This window comes from Sylvia atricapilla, chromosome 1 (genome assembly GCF_009819655.1).
Source record: "Sylvia atricapilla isolate bSylAtr1 chromosome 1, bSylAtr1.pri, whole genome shotgun sequence".
Lineage (NCBI taxonomy): Eukaryota > Metazoa > Chordata > Aves > Passeriformes > Sylviidae > Sylvia > Sylvia atricapilla.
The window spans coordinates 111,923,994-111,949,035 of record NC_089140.1 but is presented as its reverse complement, the minus strand read 5'-3'; the positions used below and the strand labels follow the sequence as shown (position 1 = coordinate 111,949,035).

At 34.2% G+C, this 25,042-nt stretch overlaps 1 protein-coding gene across 1 annotated transcript in view; it reads right to left on the bottom strand.

The window, feature by feature from the left end:
- Nucleotides 1–25,042, bottom strand: part of SNTG1 (syntrophin gamma 1) — a 312,845-nt gene that overhangs the window by 102,159 nt on the left and 185,644 nt on the right. Inside the window, exons 5-9 of the mRNA XM_066330927.1 lie at nucleotides 24,634–24,691; nucleotides 22,241–22,284; nucleotides 22,092–22,133; nucleotides 2,269–2,371; nucleotides 763–845 (exon numbers count right to left, since the gene is read on the bottom strand). Of these exons, the coding sequence (XP_066187024.1) occupies nucleotides 763–845; nucleotides 2,269–2,371; nucleotides 22,092–22,133; nucleotides 22,241–22,284; nucleotides 24,634–24,691 (330 nt within the window). The remainder of the gene's footprint in view (nucleotides 1–762; nucleotides 846–2,268; nucleotides 2,372–22,091; nucleotides 22,134–22,240; nucleotides 22,285–24,633; nucleotides 24,692–25,042) is intronic.

Genomic DNA, 25,042 nt, shown 5'->3' with positions numbered 1-25,042 from the left:
TAGAAATGACTGCTCAGTATGGCTTATGTTTCAGCTTTGTAAATATTTTTTTTAGAAATTATTATCTATACTGCTTTATTTATTCTGTGCTTTTTCTATTTTCATCGCAAAGCCAAATACTGAGCAAAAAACCTTTAGAGCTATATAAAATAAAGGAAATTTTGCATTTGCTGGCTAAGGAAAAGATTTAAAGTCCCTTGTTGCACTTCAAAGGCATCTTTTAGTAAGTATCTGATCAGGCATCTGTAACATTTTATCCCAGAGACACTCTGCTCCACAATGTCATCCCACTTCAGGTAAGATTTTAAATACACATTACCAGAAGTAAAATGCTCTCACCTTAAAAATAAGCAAAAACATGCACCCAATTATCTTTTGCCAAAATCTTTAGATACTTCACGAAACATAGGTAATGAAAAATATTATCAAAACTTTTTCTTCCTTTTTAAAATAAATATATTTTAATTTTAAGAATTTTAATTCCTATGCAGAGAAAAAAATGTAGAAGGAAAGCTTTTGCAAAATCCCTACTGCCCAAGTAAACAGTAATCACAAGTATCAAGGCCCAATATCAGCTGTAATAATTTGTCACAGTTTAATTCCCAGCCATAATTTCTGGCTACTCTTTTTTCCCTCTACAGAACTGTCTCCAGAGTTAGTTAGAGCTCCTCCCTGTTAATGTCCTTTATTAGTACTTCCACTTAGCTATTATGCTATAATTATTCTTCTGTGTAATTCCATCAAGGAGATTCAAGCTCTTACCGTGTTGTTGGGGTGGTAATTGAGATGCAAACCACTGTCACACAGGGGAGAGGATGTGCCACTGCTTTGGTCACTGGGGGCACCTAATACAAATACAAGTTCACAAGAAAATTCTTCATTAATCTGTGATGACATAATTCAAATTTGTATGTGTATGTATGCATTTTCCCCACACCCAAATAACTTCTATCATATATAACATTCATTTACTTTCTCCTTTCAGCCAGTATTTGTCTTCTGGCTTGATTGGAAGGCCTTTGTAAGCTAAATGGAGGGTTAAAAAAAAAACTTTCCTGGTGCTTTGATTAAAAAAAAGTTAATCTGCTTAGTAAGAAAAAAATCCCACAACGTTTCTTTCAAATTTGACAATAAAAGGGAAGTGTGTACCTTTGTTGGTTTTTTTACTTGCAGGAACTTATCAGATAACCCTTTTGTTAATCTCAGTGGAGTTTACAGTTCTAAATGTATTTGTAACGGTTTAGGAAACTACAGTGCTATGCCTTAAAAGTGACATGATAGGATCCTTGCAAATGTACATTCCTGTGCATCACTCAGGCCACTCTGTGGTACCACAGGCTTCCATAAAAGGGAAAAAGGTACTGGGACACATGATTATTTAAGAATATAGTGTTCCAATTTTTTTTCTTGTTTCATTTAAATTTAATACCTAGGTAAAAGAAAAATACAATATTCAATCAAATGTTTGTATAAAATGCTATTTCATGCTTTAGGTTATTTAATTCCTACTAACTTAAAATCAAACGCTAGAAGTATTGAAATCAAATATTTATTGTTTTGTTGCTTAAAACTTGAGCAATTTAGTTCAGTCTCTTAGGGAGCAAAAAGCAGAAGGAAAGCAGAGGTGGCAAAAGGCACAGGCTGATATATAAATATGCTTAGATATGCTGCAATTGTCTATAATTATGCATCCACACTTACAATTTAATATAATTAAAGGAAGACAGCTGCCTCCATATGACTCTCATGGGGCTAGTTCACTAAAACTCAGTTTGGACTTAAACAAAATACTTATCATTCCAGAGTAATTTATTCTTAGGTAGACAGACATCTCCACCAAAGCCTCTGAATTTTAAACAGCAAAGCTAAGTCCTCTAAATATATATACACAATGTCATTTTGCCATTTACAAGAAAAAATTCCCTGAGACAAGAATACTAGCTGATGCTGCCTGAAAAATTGATTTTACATACTCTGCACCAGGAGGTGAGCTATTGCAAAGTAATGTAATTCTACTGTTTTACCTGCAACTTTACTGATTCACAGCAGCCAAATGCCTGGTTATCTGTTTTTCAACCATAGATAGCAATTTTTCTCTTGAGGTCAATGTTATCACAAGCCCTGGCAATAGGAGCAACCCATATTTAGGCAGTAATGATGATTGTAAATGGTGCTGTCAATCACCCTTAATGCACAGTAGTTTTAGAAGTTGCAAGTGTCCATGGGTATTGAATTGAGGGCTCTTTTGGCCAAGTAATAAAGGCTTACATGCACAGTCTTCATTCAGTGGCAGTTTGAGAAAAGCAGGTGCTCTTTTCAGAAAGGACACTGTTAGGGTCACTTCTTCCCCTGCGTTGCGAAGGACCTGTACCTGGAAAAGAAATACAAACAGACACCTTGAAATAAATTTAAGAGCAAATGCATTAGCAAATGCGAGTAGCACTACACAGTTTTCCCACACCAGAATATAACTGTTTAGAAGTTTATTGCAATTACATTTGTTTGAGAAGAAACCAAGACGTAAAGCTTGCCATGTGCTTGTCTATTGTGTTTCTAGCCACACATGCATTCAGTGGGGTGAGTGGAGCATTAGCCTCCTGTATTAGTACTGGCTTTGACCTGTGCTGTTGCAGAACTTGTTCCATGAAACTATTCAGCTACGTAACTCCTTCTTTCAGGTTTGGAATCATCCCCTCTAGCATGCATTTATTTAAAAAAATATATATTTTTTTTTCTCTATTTCCTCTTGTCTTTTAAATCTTCAACCAAAACAACAGCAGTAGTTTCCACAGCTGTGCCATAATCCTATGAGCAAGTCTTTCCAACACTCAAAGTTAAATTTAGCTGAAGCTCTCCAGCATGGATGAGAGACCTAATCTTCATCACAGACACAGAGGAAAAGAACTATTTTAAGCCTTAAATCTTAGATAAGCACAAGCTTATTTGCTTTTGCCAAAGGGCAGCTTGTATTTTGGACATAGGATGCACAAAGCACCTAGCCAGCTGTGAATAGTTTTAGCCTTCCTGTACTCTCCCCTAATGGCTTTATGTCATCTTTAGCTTTTGTGGGGTACAGCTGTAGACACCCCAAACATACAGCAGAGTGAGGGACACCAGACACCTCCCAAGAGTAGCAGTAAGGAGGTACAAAAGCAGCTAATCAAAATGCTGTGTTAAATAGCTGAGGAGGAAAGTTTGATTTGGCTTATAAGATGAGAACCAAAAAGAATCAGATCTGTTTCAGAGAACAACCATTTCCTGTTCTGGCTCTATAACTTGAAAACTCTTACAGGGCTGATTTAATTTGGGCTTACAATGACAGGAGATTGCACCATGCCTCTCGCTGAGTGACTGTGTTCATCTGTGCAGAGAGCCAGCTCACAGGCAGCCACATTCAGAGGGCTGCTACACAGTGAGACATTAGGCAAACATTTTAAACTAGCACGTATCTGCTCCCTTTCTCTTGTATAGCTGTAACCCTTCTGTCATGCTGCTGCTTGTGAAAAAGCCTTGTAAATAATTTATGAAGCATTCCTATTCTTTAATTATGCTTGTCGATAACCTACTCAACAGATTTATTTACATGCATGTGTATAACCATACACTGGGATGCTTTCACATGGAATCACTGTATTATGTTGTTAGCTTAAAGCAATTCTTCAGGAAAAAATGTCAACTTTGCCTTGAAACACAGTATTTCCTAATCCATGCTGGTTGCCACAGAGAACTAACAATATGAGGACAGAGTATTTGATTCAGTAACTGAAATTTTAGGGTCTTTATTGTTTAAAATAGCACAGTGCACATGTTGTTATTTAGTATGTATTTATATGTATGTGTGCAAATAAACACAGAAATATCACAACAGATTTAATTAACTTATACCATATGTCAAAAACTTCTGTAACACAGAATCATAGAATCATTTGGGTTGAAACATGAGTCTCTTTGATGAGTAGTTTCCAGTTCTGATTCATTTTCTATCTTAATATTTTTAAGCAGCAATTATTTCATAGAAAGATGACTTGTAATATGCAGAAAAGTAGACCAAGACTCTGAAGTCCTGAATTCAACCAGAGCAATCATCACATATCCTCAGCCTCCATTGAAAATTCATTCTTTTCCTCTCTTATGTAGCAGTCACACGGTTCAAAGTAGCCAAAGTAAAAATTTATAGGTATGTACTTTGTATTGTTTCAACAGATGTAGATAGACAAAGTGCAGGAAAATACAGCAACTCTCTGCTGTTAAAAAAAAAGTATTTCTTTTTACTCAGGAACAGAGAATAAATAAGTGAAGAAGTTGCAGCATCACTAACTTTAATTTATAAAGTCACCTTTTACATAAGAATAAGTTGATATCATCTGTGAAAGAAGCTGAGACAGTAACTGCCTTAAATTGTTCTACCAGGAGTCTACATGATTTCACTTGATAATATATTGCTTTGTAAAGCCTGTAAGAAGCCATAAGTAGCCTACTGTGACATTTTTTCTCTAACCTCTCTCTCCCACAAACGTCTTTATCTCATAGGATGAAAACTTTAAGCTGAAACACATTTCAGTTGAAGTAAGCAATACTTATATCAGTGAACTGTATTTTGGAGGGTATGAAGCACATAATCCAGAAAGTGACTAGATTTTTACATGCAGAATAAAGACTAAAGAAAGATAAAAGATTAAAGGAGAAAGCTACTAGGCAATCAAAGATTACAACAAAGAGCAGATGAGTTATTGATCCCATTTTGCTTACTTTCTAGTCATTAACAAAGCCATTCTGGGAAATAAGGTTAGGGGAGGAAAATGAGAATTTTAATTACTTTATTGTCTTTTTCTAGATTTCAGTTGAAAGATTTACTGTTATTTTACATTCTCTGTGTTTACTTTACATAAGAAATGAACAATCAAATTACTAAAGGTAATGCTAGCCACAAATAACAATCTGTAGTAGTACTGAATTCAAATTAGGCCTCTTTCCCACTGTGTATAAATGTATAACAAAATTCAGTATTACTGAAACATAGCTATATAAGTAAAGAGATTCTTAGTTCATTACTGCTAATAGAGAAGCCATCTCTAAATTTGCATAAAATAAAAATATTTAAAACATTTTGCAATCCTGGTTGATGGCAAGTCAGCAGTGCCCTGGCAGCCAGGAGGGACAACCACACCTGGGCACAGCATGGCCAGCCAGGCAAGGGAGGGGATTGTCCTGCTCTCTTTGAATTGCAGCAGCCTCACCTCCAGTGCTGGGGGCAGTGGAGGGCACCACAATACAAAAAAAGACATCAAGCTATTAAAGACTTCCTAAGTGAGAGCCATGAGGATGGTGAAGAAGGTGAAACCTTATGAGGAGTGTCTGAGGTCACTTGGTATGTTCAGCCTGAAGGTGAGGAGACTGAGGGGAGACCTCACTGCAGTCTGCAACATCCTCAGCACAAGAAGAGGAGGGGCAAGTACCAATCTCTTCATTCCCAGGACTAGTGACAGAACTCGAGGAAAAAGCATGAAACTGAGTCAAGGGAGGTTTAGTTTGGATATCAGGAAAAGGTTTTACACCCAGACAGTGGCTGAACACTGAAACAGATTCCCCGGGGAAGTGGTCCCAGCACCAAGCCTGAAGGAGTTCAGGAAGTGTATAGACAACACCCTGAGGCACATGGTGTGATTCTTGGGGTGTCCTGGACAGGAACTGGGCTCAATGTTCTTGATGGGTCCCTTCCAACTCAGCATATTCAATGATTCTACGATTTTCCCTAGTATGTGAAAAGATGCAAGCAGACTCAACTTATACAAAGTGAACAGGAAACTTATTTTTGAGGGAATAATAATTTTGATTAAATATAAAAACATGTTTTCAAATATTTCAAAATAACAATGCAGCAACTTCCTAAGATGATTTTTATCATATCTGAAGAGTTTGGTGATGGTGAGAAGAAAATCCTAGTGCTAAATCTAGGGAATTTTGTACAATAAAAATTTAACTCAGTAGTAGACCTAGCATTTCCAATTTCTAACTAGGTTATATATTCTCATTGTATGCCATGGACAAATTCCCATCAGAAGAGATCTGGCAATTTCTAAAGCAATCCATCCTAAATTGCAGAAAATGCATGACCAGACACCATTAAAAAATTTGCTTATTGTCTGTATCATTGAAAGGTAATGATCTGTTTTATTTCCAGAGGCTATAAAACATGCATTCAAGATACGTGTTTTTAAGTTTTGATGTTAATATTTTTGTTTTGGGTTTTCTGTTGTTAATATTTTTTTGAGATATTCTAGCCTTAGATTTTAGGCATATTAAATTACCTATGTCAACTTTAAATTTTTCTAGTTAAAAATGAATAATAGTAACACTTAATATGTTGATATAGGAGTTGTATGAATTAAATAGTGAAAAGCTATTAAGTACTTCTGTTACTACTTTATGTAGCTTAATTTTTTAATTTCAGCTAGTGAGTAATACCAGCTATTCATTTATTGGTGGACAGCATCTAACAAAGAAGCCAGGACACTGAAAAACTTTAACATCTCCTCATCAATGTTATGGCTATATATATATATTTATATTAAAATCCTGCTGCTGTTTTAAGAATTACATCTATATATAAAATATATATTTAATTCAGAGTGAGTTCATGTGGAAAGAACAACACAAACAGAAACATTAAATATTATCAATAAACTTTCTTATCCAAAGTATAGCCTTACTACCAGTGGAACCAAGAATTAACCAACTTCTATCACAAATAGTCCTATATAAAGTTAAGATGTTCATGAATGAAGTGAGATAGGCAAAAAAACCCAGTTGTACATGTCTGAGCCAATAGCTGTGTGAAATAGTGACATTAAAAGAGTCAGTGTTTCTGGAGTAACAGTGACTATATTTATATGCAATTACTGTAATGACTGTAAGGGGGCTATTTGAAAAAGTAAATTGTATGGTGATGCGTGATATTGCTGAAGAAAATATCTACATAGTAACAACACTAATCTGAATTTTTAATAATGTCTACAATGATATTGCCTTTTAATTTTATAAACCCTTTTAAATTCCCAGCTCAAGAAAACATTTGAGCATATGCTGAAGTCTCAATATATTCAGGAAAGCAATGAAGCATGAAGTCCCACTGACTTCAGTATGTATTCTTTCCTGAATAAAGCTATAAATCCATTCTCAAATTGCCAGTGAAATTTACCCACCAATAAAGTGGTAAGGAGTTAAAGCAGAACACTTATTTAGATCCCAAAATCTATGTTCTCTTGAATTGGAGCAAATTTCACTCTTAAGTTTTTTAAGAAAAATTCAATTTTTTTGGTGAAAACTTTGACCTATAAACATTGGGAAAGCAGGAAAAAAAAAAAAAAAAAAAAAAAAAAAAAGGGTGGAAGACACCTTTCTAGCCACTCTACAGTTACACAGTGCACAGGTATCAAGTCCATCAGCAGATAACACACATTTTAACACAGTCTCACAGAGGTCAAAAGCTATAAGGCTTCATGCACATAACTGTCTTGAATTTGTGTTTATTTTAAAAATCAACTGCTTTATTTAGTAAAAGTCATATAGTTAATACAGAATTATTAGGAACACCTCAGTGCATAGTGAGTTTTGAATTCCTATGATCTAATATTTATCACAGTATCTGCCAACAGTGTTAGTTATAACATCAAGATCTATCAAAGATCTTTTCCTTCAGAAAATTTCTCTTTACTATAAAAAGAGCAAACTAGAACAACATTTAACCACGGAAGTTCCTAATCAGGCTGCACAACTAAAAGTATACTGCAAACTATGGTTTGACACTATCACAATTGTACATTTTAAGTTTTTGCTTTCTGCCTCCAAAACCCGTGTTGGATATTTAGACACAAACCCAAAGGGCTGTGCACTAGAACTGGGGGCTGTCTCAAACAAGAGGACAGAAGCTGCAGGGCAGAATGGTGCACTTCCCAAGAATACAGGAAGACACACCCTTCTATTCTGAGCTCTCTTGTGCCTGTATCCTGCTACTAGCAATGATTTGAAAAAGTGCAGGGGGATGCAGTAACATAAGAACTTCCAGCAAATACATTCTCCAGTGCCCACCACTAAGGAATTATTCTGAAAAGTGTAAATAGAGGTTTATGGACCTGCAAGATGACACAGCAATGGAATTGAAGCAGTGCTTGCTTAGTGAATGCTCCAGCTATGAAGGCATACTACACAAAAGGTCATTTCAGAGTAACACACACAGAGATTCAGGGTTAGATGCTTTTGACAAGTGCCATCAGACTGGTCACATAGAAGAAAAATTACTCTTGATCCCAGGTGACAGCATGTGTTTAAGCTTAATCTAATCATTAGGTGGTTTCTCAGATGTGCAGCATCATACCACCCATCCTAAAGATATATTCAGGCTTCCTTCATTGATCCTTGCTCTACCTGTTTTCACAAGCTCATGGGCTTTAGTCACTGAAATACCAGAACATGCAACCTTGAGGCCGCTGTATAAAGTGTTAGTAGAAAACTAAGCGATCCTCCTTTAAAAATAGATTTCATCATCTTTCAAGCCTACCTGCCAAGTAGGCCACTTACATTAGCAAACACTGAGAGATATGTACAGAATTTCCTTCATGGGAATGACTAAAATAAGATACAAGCAAATACGAGTAAGTGTAGTAAGGAGATAGAAGAAAGAGATTAATTAATTAAAAAAATATTGAGTTATTATAATTAACCTACAAAATAAAAAACATCCACCAAGCAATAGAAGACTAAATGTAGATCACACAGAGGACATAGACTCCTGTCAGCTCTTTCTTCAATGCACTCCCAAGATAAGAAAGATACTAACTACTGTTTCTTCAGTGATCTATTTAACATCAAGTTGGGAAAAAAAAAAAATTTGGTTTCACACTTTTAAGTCTAACACTTCTGGAATAGAGTGCTTCCAGGTTTGTCTAAAAGATCTGACAGCAGCTTTCTGGAAATCTTTAACATTTCTTATGCTTCACAATCAACACAAAATTGTTTATGACTCTTTCAGTCAGAAGAGTAGTATGCTGCAACTAGTTATTGCTTAGTTGCATGTTTATGTTTTGAAAAGTAATAAAGAAGTACCTTAGCAATAGGTATCAATACAAACAAAAAAATTAAAAGTCTGCAGCATTTCTTGTTTTTCTTTAATTAATCTTAGTATCATTAATATCACACATAAAAGTATTGCTATAAATGCGTAATTTGCATTCTTAAGTCATGTATCCTAATTTTGAATTCTGTTTCACTAGAAGCTACATGTACTGGTCATCACAGTTCATATTAAATAATCAAAAGGCCATTACTCCAATACAGAAACTATGGAAAGCAAGGAATTAGAACTTTAAAAAATGCTGTTTTCCAAAATGGAGAACACACCCTGGAGGCCACGACTCATAGGTCATATGGGACATCATCAGTCCTCAAACTAAAACATTTCATACCGTATTCTGAAATATGAAAATTAACAAGTCCTTAAATAGATTCCAACTATAATACATTATTTACCATGATCTGCCAGTATATTCTTTGACTCATCCCAGCTGGCTGTTGATTCTAATGCAAATGTTGATTTTAACATTCAGCAATGGGTCCTGTTAATGATTCTCAACCTGTGGACTACTATTGGTGTGGGACTGTGGTCCATAGAAGAAATACACAAAGATGCGTTTAATAGCCATTCAGCTCTACATGATAGACAGCTATTCAGGGCAAGAAAAGACCTATGAAAACACCAAAAAAACCCCAAAGAACTAGAACACTTCAAGCCAAACTCTTTCCAAGCTTTATAAGCTTTTTTGGTGTATCCATTTGTAGTGAGTACGTGCCAGATTTCAGAACTGCCTATCTTTGTTTTCACATTATCTAGTCCATGAATGGCACTACTTCTCCAGGATTATTCAGCTACAGTAAATGAACTTTGTAGTTCCACAGTTTTACAGAGTTCTCCACTTTAAACACTCACAGATGTTCCACTTTTTAAATGTGATTATGTATTCGGCTGCTGGGCACCTTCTCTCTGTTGAAGCTAATTCATGAACACATATTTTTGAATTAGATATGTAATGGCTTCCAAAGCAACTGACTAACAGGAACAAGGCAAATCTCTTAAAAACACTGAAAATGACAGAAATAGGATTTTTCTCAGTGTAGTTGAAATTAAACTGCATGTAATTTACAATTTTTTCATATGAAATAGGAAACTTGAATACTTTTGGACAATAAATAACTTTAAGATATTTTACTAACTGTATCTTTACAACTCCATGAGACTTAAAAAATCCCCACTTGTATTTAGGCAACCTACTCAACCCCACCATTAGTTAAATGTTATAAATCCATAACCATAATTCTGATTTCAACTCGTTTGATTTACATCTATGTTTCACAAAAAATACATTTTCATTACAACTGTATATATGTCAGTAAACTCCTCATCAGTATAGCTCAGAAATTTATGTAGGAGACAGATATTGCTTGGCATCAATTTAATCGACATTGTCAAAAACATGTGTTTACCAAAGCTGCTTTGGGAGAAATGTGTGAACCCCTTAAGCAAACAAAACTCTTACAAAAATGAGAGAAGCCTTTACAGTGTGTAAAGTGTTGTAACAGCACCTACTGATTTCTACACAGCTTTCCACAGGCTTGCACAGCATCATGTGTGCAGTGGTGTGTACAGCCAGATGAATGATAGGCTTTCCCATCAATCTACAGAAGACTTCTTACTTAAGATACAAGGTTTTCGGAGTTCCTAAAAATTGAAAGCAATTGTCATGATAATCTATGCCAACAATGTTGTTTGGAGGTTTTCTTACTTTCAATTAGTTATGGGGAATATTCAGAAAAAGCTGTTAACATCTGTAGCACCTGCAACACATTTTAAGCAGGCTCCAGAGGCTTTGCACATTTACCTTCAAAGATGCATGACATAAAAATTCAAAGATTTTTTTCTTTTCTTTTAGGCAGGCAATATTTTAATACATAGATAACAGAAAATTCTTCCTACTCATCATATCTGCATAAAACCCTTGTGGAATCAATCTTTGTTACTCATACAAATAATATCATTTTAGTGGATTTTAGTCCAACATAATAAAAGGTGTTGAGAATAAGCCAGAACTGTAATTTACTAATTACTTGTAGGCTTCCAACCACTCCTTGGTGGTGCTTTTTTCCAATAAAAGTTTCAGATAGTAAGAGCAATAAAGCCATCTTTAAATGAAAGCAGAGAACTTTAATGAGACACATCCTCTTGGACTAAAAAAAATAAAATAAAACAAACAAGATAATAATCTAAGGTGTGTATAATATAGACCAACTAAATATCCCATCACAGATTTTCTCAACATCTAAGCCAGCTTTTGATTACCATCCATCAACCTGCAAAAAATGACAGACTGTATGGGAATTACACTTCCTGGTGGTAAGAGCTGCCCCAAACAAACTGTGCTGTTAACAGGCCAGAGCTCCAGTTGTTAAATTACTAATAAATGAAATGTGAAAATCAGCACAACAGGTAATAATATCAGTATCTGTTATGTAGAATATTAAGATTTTGCTTGTGGCCTGAAAGTGTTATAGCATACAATGCATAATAATGCAATGACTGTTCTAGAAAATAAAATAAGAGTGTATAATGCATGATCTATCCAACAGTGTAAGAAGAAACAACATAATCCAGCACATAATCATGAGCTGAATTGAAGAAAAAATATTGTATATCATCTCTCAAAACCAAAAGCCACACCTTAGCTATTATCCAGGAACACCTTAGAAGAATGACCTAGCATTTATGACTCTCCACTCGCTATACAAAAGTCACATGAAATACAAAATATAGCAAAAGGCTAAAGGCATTACCCATGTTACACAAAGAAAAATAATCAGCGATATGCACAGAATAAAGCACAATTTTCCATTTAGCTGCATGATTCCTAGACTTATCCAGTTACAATTGGAATAAAGATCACTAGAAACATCTTTATGAATGGGTATCTATTTTTCTTTTGCTGGAAGACATTATACTAAAAGAAAGCCTCATACAGAAGTCGTGCTCTTCCAACATTTTTTTTTTCTTTAAGTAAGGGTAAAAATCAAAACAGAATAAAAAGTGGAAGTTTTTTTTCCTAGTAAACTGTGACAGAAACTAAACAATAACTTGGAATTAAGGTCTCCGGATTTTTCAGGTAATGTGTACTCCTCAACAGGAAGAAATAACTCTAATCAAATTACTCATTTAAAGATTTTGGAATTCTTTCTTTTCATAGTTCATCATAATGCACTTTTTTTCTTATTATAGTAATGATCTTGACTGGTTTGAGGTTTTGACCTGATTATTAACAAAACAATGAAGCTGCTTAATCATCTATGAAATATATACTAATCTCCTGCTCTTTTACTCAAATTGTTCCCACAATTCAAATTTACCAGAAAAAAGTGCTCTCCTGGTTGAATTCTATATGAAATTTCTAAGAAAGTTACCAAACAAGTAGAATTTTTTATGTTTGCAATTTTTGAAAGGCTCATTAGTAGTATTTGAAATGCATACACGTTACCAGACTGTATAACATGCCAGCTATTGTTCCTGTTCCTAATGCTTGAAAAGTGAAAAAAAATACAGTTGACACAGCATTTTAAAGTACAGTCTTAAATTTTAAGACATTTTATGAACAGACATATGTCTATGATTGCTGAAAACAATACAAGCATTGCATGGCTTGAACATTTTGCCTGACTACGCAGAGCTCCAGGTCTGGGGGAAAAAAGAAAGATCATTCCCAGAACAAGAGTTTGCTCACACTAATCCCATTGCAAGGCTGGGGTCAAATACACAGCTAGTAGTAAATTTCACATTTACATATTCAATATAAAATTTGCTGTTGGCAAATATGACCTTAAAACTTAGTTTTCATGAATAGTCACACTAATCAGGGACCAGAATATAAATGCTCATGAAAAATGAATAAAAAGCTGTCCTAAAGAGTTTGAAATCAAATTCTAATTCTATATTTGAATAAATATTACTGTATGAACCTATTCTTGTTTTTTCAGTTTTAAATGTTATCAACTTCAATATGACAAAGAAAAATCTTGGACAAATTTGTATTTGAAGTAATGTATTAGATCAATATAAGCAGTTAATTCTGCTAGGCTTCTTGGCTGCTCAGAATCTAATCTCTGAGAAAGATATTTTAGTACTTCAGGGAAAGTGCCCAGTGGGAAAAGTTCTCAGCTGAGAAAACACCTAAGAATTCTGTGATTCTGTAACATATTTTCGTGCCATTTAATGCATTGGCAGTTTTTCTGCTCCAGATTAATTGCACTGCATCTAGTTGAAGTTGAGAAAATTATTTTGTCCTTCAAAAATGTTTGTAAGAAAGAAATCCCCAACTTACTAAAACACATATATTCATAATTTCAGGCAAATACATACGTATTCTGCTGAACTGGGATCCAATGCATTTATAATTTGAAATTTTAAAAACTCATATTGCCTTAACATTTTTAAGATCATTTTTATCAGTGTCTCGATCTTAAAGGTCTTGGCAAAACTGGATTTGGAGGTACTCAGGCTGTATTTTAATTAACTGGAGAACATTTATAGGTATTTTTAGAAACAAAAAAGATTAGCATATAATGCCAAAGAAGTAAAAAAGATAATTTGTATTTCAGCACAATGACAAAAAAGTGCTGAATTACAGTTTTAATCAGTTTATAGCATGAGGTCTTTGTAACTTTGAAATTTATGCATAGATCTTATATATTAATCAAAACTGATTAGGCTACTTATCCGATTGCGATCCTTTTTTTACCTTTTCTTATTTTCTTAATTAAGCAATAACACCACAGAAATCCATTCTTGCCAGCAGTTAATTACCATCTTAGACTATAAAATCATATAAAACCAATAATTTATCGTCTATTGTACAGAGTGAGTGTGTTTTCTGAAACAAAATTTGCGACATCAACAACAAAAGAAAACCAGAATGATTTGTATAATTCTATTACATTGCTGCTAGGTTATTACACCAAAGTATTACAAATGAATGCACAAACTATAGGCTTCACTTTTAGAAAGTTCAAGCCTCTCAAGCCTTAATAATTCTAGTTTTACAATTTTTTCTGTGCTCTCACTTTCTATGAAAAATTCAGAAAATAAGAAAAAAACTGCTGATGCTACATAACTCCATGATATCTAATGAACATTTTATACATAAGCTTAGATTCAACAAAGCATGCCTCCACTTTCTTCTTGAGATATAAAGATCCTGGAATACTAAAATCTGCAGTTGCAAAAGTAAAATTAAAAATTTAAATGTCTTAATGTATTCAATTTCCAAAGCTCGCAGTGTTTTAATTGGGAAATAAATAAAAAATTTGTTTTACAGATTTATTGTTGCCATTGCTGTGCAGGTGATTCACTTTACACTATAACCCCACTTAGTGATTGATAGAAAGATGCTTGATACAGCCTGTGAAAACTTGTAATCTTTCATGGTGATGGATATTTAAACAAAATATTTTATCTGTTAGCATTCATTATGGTAAACTTTAGCTCTCACCAACATTTCTCCGCAATCACTGACTCAGATATCACACATGACCTGAAGTGCACAGGGGATTTTGAATACGTTTTATATTTGATTCCCCATGAACATTCAACAAAAGATTTCAAAATAACCTCAAGACATCTGAGAAATGGTGAAGATCCTGCGAAACATGCCTGTCTATCCTTTTACTACATAATGACATCCCACTCAGAATGGTGTAAGAAGGGAAGGCATCTCAGAAAATCTGGAAAATCCTCATCACTTCCTACTGCAAGCCAATACTTAAATATGGGAGGTTTTTCATGTAGAACAGTCCGTTGAACATTCCTTTAAACAAGTCAGCACAATTAGAATCTTTTAAATGCTCTCAATCACTACTGGCTTGACAAGGGCAAGTGAAGTGGAATAGAGTTATGAACATTTTCTAGATCACATTTAAAGATATATGCCATTATCCTGGTAATGCCAATTCAGCCTGAGGAATGACCATTTCCCATTTTCCTCAGAAAAGTATTTAGAGCACAGGGAAATAACTCTTGCAGGTCTCTGCACAAAAAATCTAGGGAACATGTAACTGTTGTAATTTTTAATGAAGAGTTTCTTCCATCAGTTATCAAACCTGCACAGAAGTTCTTGTGATCTGTGAAACTCTTACTAGTGCAAACTATTTTACTGGCCACAGTCTTCCAAAACATCTAACAAGAAACAGGTCCTACCAAACTGAACCTGTATAATAACATCAGTACTATCAGGGCAAAAGAAAAAAAAAAAAACAAAAAAAACCATCCAGAAATAGGCCCAGTGCTGACAAACAGATACCAAAACATCAGTACCATACTGTACCATACTAGTGGTTGAGAAGTATGGGGTGGGCCATCTGGAAACCTCCATGTATCTGGCTGGAACAGGCCAACACTGGATACTATTGAAAAATTATATAGAGTCCATTCTCCTTTCCTCTTCCTCCTCCACCGAACAAACTGTCAAAAGACAAAGACCCAATGTAGAGAGTAAAAGACCTAAAAATACGTACAGGTGTTAAATAACCCCTGGATTAAAATTTTTTTCCTGGCACCCACTGGATTTTACTATAGCCAGAAACAGTGACATTTCTGAAGAATTAAATCATGTATTTTAACTGCTGGAAAGACTGCTGCCAGAAGACTGTGTGTGTGCACATTTGCACTTCTTTGAGCATTCCTCCTTCTTGTGACTCCTCCTGGTTAGTTAAATGAGTATATCTGCTCTATTCTTCCCACTGCTCTCCACATTAAGGCATTAGAAATACAGAAGTTGTCTTTTAGAGGCAAACATTTTCTTTCAGTCTATATTATATGGTTGTTACCCATTTAAAGAAAATGTAATTGATGCCAGTTGGACAGTATTTTCTAGCTCTTTTGAGTAAATTAAATCTTAATAGTGACCAGAGAAGATAATTTCCATGCCCATAGGAGTTTTCATTCTTCTTACATTAAGTTGGAGTCTTTTGTGTCTGTTTACTTCTTCTGCCTTGTGGAGGTTATACCCAGAAAGAAAAACACTGGGCACCTGAACTGAAGTCAAATTGAGGTGTAGCTCCACAACAGGGAGGTGCCATGCAGAATGAAATATTTCAAAAAGTCATTTGGAGGGTAAAGTGCACACATGTACAAATAAACGTGAAAATATTTTAATTTGTTTCCTAAGGGAGCCAAGAAACCTGAACTTTTACAGTAAAAATATCAAAGAAAACAAGGTCACAAACAAAGCATATTTGATGGTAAACACTTTAAATCCACTCCTCAACTGTTTCTTTTCTTTTCAGCTCAGGCTTTCAGAATTAATAGACCTGTATGACAAAGGAGGAACCAAGGGCAGTTATTTGAAGGATGTTGTGCCGTAACTGGTGATTCAATCTTTCACTCTATCCCACTAAACCTTAATGGATTTCTGCTTTGAGGACCGTAGCTATGTAATAAGGAAATAACACTATTAATCATGTAGGCTTGGTATTTGTCATGATGGCATGTTCTACTCCCTTCTATTAAAACTCAGCAGTAATGATGAGTAGTTTTAAAAGATGAAATCTTAATAAAATGACTAATAGATTTACTGGTATCTTGAGAAAAAGAAATGAAAATATAAATTAGTAAGAATAGCAACATATTAACTTATTTTAAAAGTCTAACATTATAGTACTTGAATTAATTCAAGCTTTTACTGAGTTTGGCACAATTAAAAAAATTATTTGAACACTAAAAAAATAGCTAAACCAGATTAGAAAAGCAGAACACATATTAAGAATACTATTCCAGGATATATCCAGATTCCAGGAATTTCCACCACACAGCTGAAAACAGTAGACTACTTACAGCTGCAATTTTTTTTTCTACTTGATGAACACCTATTTTGAATCAGTGCTGAAATATTTGACAGATTATTATTAGTTCAAATTTCATAAGCATTAGGATATTCAATAACAGGTATTTTCATCAATTATGCCAAGGTAGCTAAGGTGACATCAGTTTACTACTACTACTACTATTATTATTATTATTATTATTATTATTATTACTCAAGTCTGAGATAGAAAATAGCACCTGCATTAGAAAGAATGAAAGTATTGGATTTCCAGAAAGTTTACATTTCACTTTTAAATTCAGAAGTTAAAAACTGCAGATTGATTATAGTCTTAGAAGCACCGACTGTGCAGCTTCCACATTTAAAGTCGCCACTCTGTCTAGAGGGGAAAGGATTAAATGGCTGTGCCTTGAGTTATAAAGTACAGGATCTCTGCAACACAAGGAAGTCTGTGTTTGCAGGTTGCTGTTACCACTTCATGAAACAGCAAAATATTAATGCAGAGACACTTTTCCATAAGATTCAGAAGTACTACATAGAAGTCAGATAGCTAAATCCAATAATAATCTAGGGTCTCTGTTTCATAGTTAAGGAAGCAAAGATAAGACAAAAACATAATTTATCAAAAGACACATCTGCAAAGTCAAGATGGAGTGAGATTTCAGATCACTTGGTTTATTAAAATACAGTATGCCCATTCTTCTGCTTCAAAACATTTACAAAAAACATTGCCAAAACTATTCATAATGAGTTTTAAAAATCAGTTTGAACAAGACCACAGTTTTAAAGAGAAAGACCAGAGTTTCATTAGCTGCAGATGACTGAAGTTAAGAAACAACAATCCCTACATTGTCATTTTCACGTAACATAAGTAACTCACAGAGAGTCGGGAGAGTTACAGCCCTGCTGTGAATTTTGAGAAAAGGAGGAAGCAAAAGATTCAGTGCTGTGCACAAGGACATCTGAGGTCAGGTTGTTCTGATGGACAGAATGGTGTCTTGTGCTAAACACAAGCAGTGGCTGAATTAAACCACGGTGCTAAATATTGTAGTTACTTTTACATAAAATCCACCAAAGCATGAATATCTATTCTGTCTTTATAGGTACCTGCCACTACCCAAGCTTTTCCTGTTACTTTTCAAGGCGTGTCCAAATGCCACATTAACTGACACATGCAAGCTATCATTTTTCATTTGAAATGTTCCCTGAATGTTCCCCAAACAGAAGAAATAAGAAATTACTTTATATTCATAGTCACTTAATTTCTTCTGTTTCCTAAGAGAAAAAAAACCTAGATGCTAAGATCAAAAGAGATATGTAGCCATAGTTATTGAAACTACCTGAGATATTTTATTCACAACATTAAGAACAGAGACAATATTAAACATAATCTTCATTCAGCTGGAATTCTACCTTGGCTCTAGATGATTTGGTGCACTACAACCCTGAACAGTAGATCCAACACAAGGATTTTGGTAATATCCAGCTGAAATGACAGACTCTCCTACTTGTAGCCACTCAGAAGTGGCCTCAAAGGCCTCTCAGTCTCTCCCAAAATCTTGTCAATTTTTAGTGATGCAGTAGCTAGATCCAGAACACAAAAACATCCATACAACAGTATTATGTTGGTGCTTGTCCATCCATCTTTATGTTTGGACAACAAATGGAGGTAAAAGCTAGAAATACATTAATTTCCAGCCTTAGGAATAATCATATCTCTTATGGTGGACTATCACATCCACTAGGCGTGTAGATTGACAAGCTATGCATTGTTGGACCTTATTAATTAGAAAAAAGCTGAAACTCATAGGTCTGTCTGTGAATAATTCTAATTTCAGCCTTCTAAAATTCTTGTTGTAAAATTTAAAGGAGAGTATATTAAAAAGGAAAAAATAAAAACATCCTGAGTAAAAACAGCACAAAGTTGATGGATTCTTGTTCTACATACAAGTTCATATCAGATTTTTTGGGCTGGAACTGCCAGTTTGAGAGATGTTGAGAGAGATATTTTTTTAAATAATTGCTAGTTTATTTTTTTCCACAGCCTCTTCCTGTACTGATGCTTCACCAGAGAGAGTCTGACTTTACCTTACCACATGAGAATATCAAGAGTGAAGCAATGTTATGCTGTACTTGGAGCTCTTTCCAACCCAAGAGAAACAACAAGCTGACAGTTTTCTGCTTGTAGAAGGTGAAAATGTTGTTCATACCATGAAAACACATGATGAGTTTCTATCAAAGACTAAGATCAAGATTAAGTGATTCACCTGAAGCTTAAAAAAAAAAAAAAAAAAAGAAAGAAACCATGTAAAGGCTTCCAGTAAGGTATACTAAGAACTGACTAAACCTACCTATCTATGCTTCTGTGAGGCTATAAATCTCTCTCTCTCTCTTTCTCTCTTTCTCTCTCTCTCTCTATCTATTTATCTATCTATCTATTGTCTATCTATCATGTATATCAGAAGTAATGAAAGATAATAAAGACAACCAAGTGCACACTACATTAACTTACATTTCCTGTATATTGGAAAAAGATTCTCCTAGCTATGAAACATGTCATGAGTTTCATTAAACAACCTAATTCTGAAACTCAAACAATTTTATACATAATATGGTTATCAGTAAAGCAAGATGACATTCCAGGGTCAACTAATCATTAGTTTCTTACAACAGGCTGCAGTGATTATGCCACAGTTTTTTCACTGCAGAGCTATGAAGATATGACATATGCTTAAAAAGTTTCCACAAGTTGCAACAGGTTTTGCATGTAGAAAAAGAAAGAATGCTCATCAGAGTCACACTGCAGATATGAGTCTGAATTTTCTACAGGTATCTTCAGCGTTACCCACCAAAAAAAAAAATCACACACTGGTTTACAATGAATATTTTCTAAGACATTAAGACAATCCAAACACTAACAGATCCGTACAAAACATTGTACCTGCTAAGCCTTGATTAGGTACAGAACAAATTAGAACAAAACAAAGCTACGAATCCAGGTGTCTTCCAGAGCCATTTCCAAAGTACACATATGCAATAAGAATTGAAAATTAAGTTTCAACTCCTGTTCAATGCCCTGCTGCAAGCAACTAGGCCCCAAACACTTCTATTTTCTCTACATTGCCTCAAGGTTAAAGCTACAGAACCTGTATTTGATAAAGACCCCACATGACAGAAGTTCTGGAACAACTCAAGCTGCAAAGGACGTTCTCCAGGCAAAACCTGACCTGTGACTCAGCTGGCACACCGGTTGATGTATTTTCTCTTTACTGAGGGCTAAGCCTAAACCCTATATACTATATTCACTATATAGAGTTCTGCAAAATGCAGAACTATATATATTATCACCACAGCAGCTTTACAATAAATTTACTCCATAAATATGTAGCATGTAACACTGAATGTTTCTGGAAAAAAAAAAAAAAAAGGACTATCAGAGTACATTTACTTTGGCTTTTTATTTATATTATATATTTATAACTCTTATGCATATTTTAGTTTGTAAAATGTCATATGGACATTTGATCCTATTTAAATATTTGTCAATATTTTCTAATAAATATTAAAAACTATTCTTAGTTAAAATAAGGATTTAATTTAAAATTTGCTTCCTAAATTCATAAACCATTTGCAAATACATAAATACACATTCAAAACTGGTAAGCTACCATGGTTTTTTATTCATAGAGAATTATCTACAGGGAGCTTAAGAAGTGGATTATGTTAGATAAACAAGGTATAAATAAAAATTTAACATGATAACACTTGCTACTCTGTGTCAATCCCCCCTTTCAGCTTTTCCAAAATCTCTTTTCTTCCCGTGAATGGGTTTCAACCTTATCATAAATACCCAACAGATTTATGTATCAATTTGAGGGTTAAGAGAATGTCTCAGGAAACAGAAAATAAAATCCTGACATCCTTACTAGTTTCCAACAGGCATTCAAGTGTACAAGGCTACACATCTTTCTCATGTTTTGTAATTCCAATATTTAAATCCCAACATTTAAATCCCACTGAGATATTTGCCATATTAATGCATATTAAACAAATCTACTGCAGTAAACTTATAAAATATTTACAACCTGATCGCTGTTGCACAGACAAAACTTAAAAGCAATATAAATACAACTATTAGCCAGTATATACAGAAGGGGGCATGATGAAGGCTCTGAAGAGTGAAGAAGGATTTGCAGTACAGATTTCCAAAAGGAAACAAGTGTGCAAAAGCACTCCAAAGACTAATGAAGTGATCTAATCTTTCAGTCTGCACTGAACTTGTTCATCAGAACTTCATCTTTATTAACTTCTGCTTTCTATGCTTGAACAGCACATGTCTGATGATCTGTCATATAGCAGAATGCTGGATGAAACACCAAGAGAGTCCTTGAATTGGCAGAGTCAGCAAGATAAGTTTTCAAATATATGAGTGCTATGTTATTTTAAAAACACAGATACAAATGTTATTGAGCTAAATAGAATTTAAAGGTAATTTCTTTGGTAATCTTCAAACTTCTGGCATTGTTTTCAAAAATAAAGGGTTTTCTGCTTCTGAAAGTACTTAAGAAGAGTCAAAAAGTCAAATATGATGAAAGTACATGATGCATTTAGCACTGATTCACCAGTGGAATCAGCCTACTACAGACACTCAAAAATTTCTTCTCTGGAACAAATCTCCTTAATAAAATTTTATTTTATACCCAAAATGACAGCATGTTAACTAAAGAAGAGCACCCTCATATGGAACAGCCAGAGGATGAGTAGCAGATGAACAGTTTTCTCTCATTTTTTAAATAGGATTAAAAGCAACCAAACAACAAATATCCAACACAGTGCAAATTACAGTTGTTGAAATTAAAATGACCCCACACAGCCAGAAAGGTGCAGCACTGCTGAAATTTGGCAGCTATTAGCCGGAAGAAGAAATGCTGGAATATGTACAGCTCAAATCTTCATAATAAAACAATCACCTTTAATATAGAAAAGCCTATTTGAGAAGAGCAATTACACAGATTTAGGAAGAAAAGATTGCACTTTGTTGCTTGTCATGTTAGAAGGTACAGTCATATTTGTTTAGGAATAACAATAAAACAGCTGACACCACTGCATTGCTATCAGCATACACTATCATTTCAGCAACTACAAAAGACAAAAAGTAGACTAAAAAACAGAAAAGCTCACCACTTCTTCATGCCTGCATTTTCTCACATTAATTCCATTAATCTGTTATTAAAAAGATAAAGAAAAGACTTACTCTACATTTCATAAGCATAGATTTCATTTCACTTTTCTAGAAAAATACAGCCAAAATAATTTGCAGTTTTACTCACCTGTAGAATTGCATCTCCTATAAAGAGCAAACCTGAAAGTTCCGCTGAAAACAGAAAGCATATTTTTCACTTACTTTGTACAAAACATCCAACCTTGCTGGTACATGAAGTCTTATTTAATTTACTGCTTTTGCATAACCTTTTAAAATTTCAAAGAAAAACATGATAAAAACCCCAACATAAAATGTCCAAATAAATTACTTGTATTTTCTATTTTAAACCCAAAATACTGGTGTATCAGTATAAAAAAGCCCAAGCACACGACTATGAATCTTCATCCATCAGTTACTAGCACCTTTCAGGACATTCTGGTAAGGTGTGGCATATTTTTCTGAATAGAAAATTACGCAGGACTATGTCCTATTTGCCTGTAAACAACCATTTCTTACAAAGAGAGAAAAGAAACATGGAGACTCCAGAGCTATTTATGAATAGCAAATTTAATTTTTTAAGCTTTTATCAAAGACAAAGGACCCTCTAGCTCCTGCATCTTTGATAAACTCTGATCAATAACAGGGATTATTGATGCTGGATAACACTTACATACACTGTAGAACTAGAAAATCAATATCTCTTAAAAAATCACCAGGAAAACTGAATGTGATTTTTAAAATAAAGCTGCATCACAAAGACATTTATAAAATCTAATTTTACACTTCCAATTTTTAAATACTGTGTCCCATTTCAGAGCTATCTCATTTAAATACACTTTATAAGCATACCAGAAATACAACATGGATTTGTTAAGTGTCTATAAAGACATTAATAATCCTTAACATGAGAATTAAGGGTATTAACAGATTAGATGAGATTATTACCTATTCCATACCATCACAGAAGATACTGTCTGAAAAAACCTAGTATCAGACTTGATTCAAAAACTTTACTTATTTACATGAGCTGTAAAACTGGAATCAATATTGACATAAATGCTGATACTCAAGTCTGTGTTTGAAGGAATGGTCTTATTAGCTATATTTAACAATGGATGATGAAATTATTCCAGGACAGACATTCGGATTTATTTTGAGTCATAGGCTTTGGGTCAAACAGCATTTTCTGTAACAAAGTTCTCTAGTCCAGGAATACAGCATGATGCTTTTCACATCTCAAGACACCAGTCTCCTACAAAAGAGATGTCCCTCAAAACCAGCTCTCTAAAAATTAGCAGTATTTTTATTGAAAGCAGTAATGAAGACTGTATCACAGCTAGGTAATGGGGCTGGAAACACTGCAACAGCTACTGCAGCAAAAAAATTGTGGCAGAAATAAAATTGCACTTCAGTATGCTCAATTAAACTTCAGTATATCTTTCTTATTTTTCCTGCAGTGCTTAATAGCATTTTAATAGATACTACATGTAATACATTCAACATATTAATTTATTAGTTACATGTATACTGAAAAGAATGTAATCACAAGTATAACTTACTAAGGTTAGCCTTATTGCCTTCCTTAGGGGCTCATTCCATGCTACTCATTCTCCCTAACTCCAATATTCACATCTAACTTTCAATTTCAATTTTAGTCACCTAACTGGCTTTTGGCTCTCAATATGCTGATTCTTCCATACCTCTCTTTATTTGAGTGGGTGAATATGAGACTTCTTTTTATTCATGCTGGCACATTTTAGTTGAGGAGAAGCTGAGTTCTAGAATTATTGTATTACAGATGGAGGGAAATGTGTCTAAGTTTGCATTTCTGGCCTTACACAAATACATACAAACATAATAAAGATAATAAGTACACAATATTAATAGTGGTTGACAACCTCCCTCCCTCATAATTGTATACATCTTGAGCTATATAAACAGCTAGGTTTAGCTGTTATCCATAAATCTTTCCAATAATTTCAAAATGTTGCCAGTTAAAAACAATACAGAAATTCAGCACCAGCTCTGTTATTATTGAAAATAAGTATGGTCAAGACTTTATGCAGTACCCTGTCTCAATACTATCTGACTAACCAGGTTAAAAAGTCATGTATTATCCTGCTGTGTTACCATAATTTAAGAGTCAAACATTTCATCTGTTGTAGCTTCCAGGAAATAACTACTGGGAAGTCAAAGCCACTAAATCATTGTCTTTTGTTAAATTTTTAAACTTTTTTATTCTATCAATATCTTCCTATTTCTCATCTTAAAATAATGCTTTACAATAATCTTTTCTAAAATATATATATATATGTTGAAGACTTTAAAAACTATTTCAAATATCAATTCTGTGCTTTTTCAGAAAAAGTTTCTGAGGAAGAGAGATCATAAAGACATGGGAGAGAAAGGGTCCAACAATAGTGTTTGTTTAACACTGATTGAAGAATCTCAAGATAAAATACATCTTTCTTTAAAGGGAACATTAAAGTACAATGTAATAAGCTGACACTTGATACTTACCTCTTTGTTCTTTGGAAATCTTAGAAATGACCACTGGAATATTATGTTCTGCTCCACCCTGAAAGCAGAATAAATGATAATCTTTGTCAGTCACTAAAAATATATTTTAGTTTAAAGCTATATTTTCCCCTTTCTGTAAATGCAGTTTTTAAAGATATGAGCAAATAACTCTGATTCTGCACTTCCTCTTTTTTTTAATGAACACTTGATTGTCATGAATTCCTTATTGTCTCACATAAAGAAGTTCTCAGTTGCCATCATTAGCTCAGTAAGTGCTCTACCAGAGCTCTACCAGAACTGAAGGAAAAGGACATCAGTTTCTGTGAATTCTGGAGAGCCTAACGTATGACGTGTCCTGTAAAAGCAGAATGGACATCCAACTACAATGGCAACCACACTGTGACCGTTT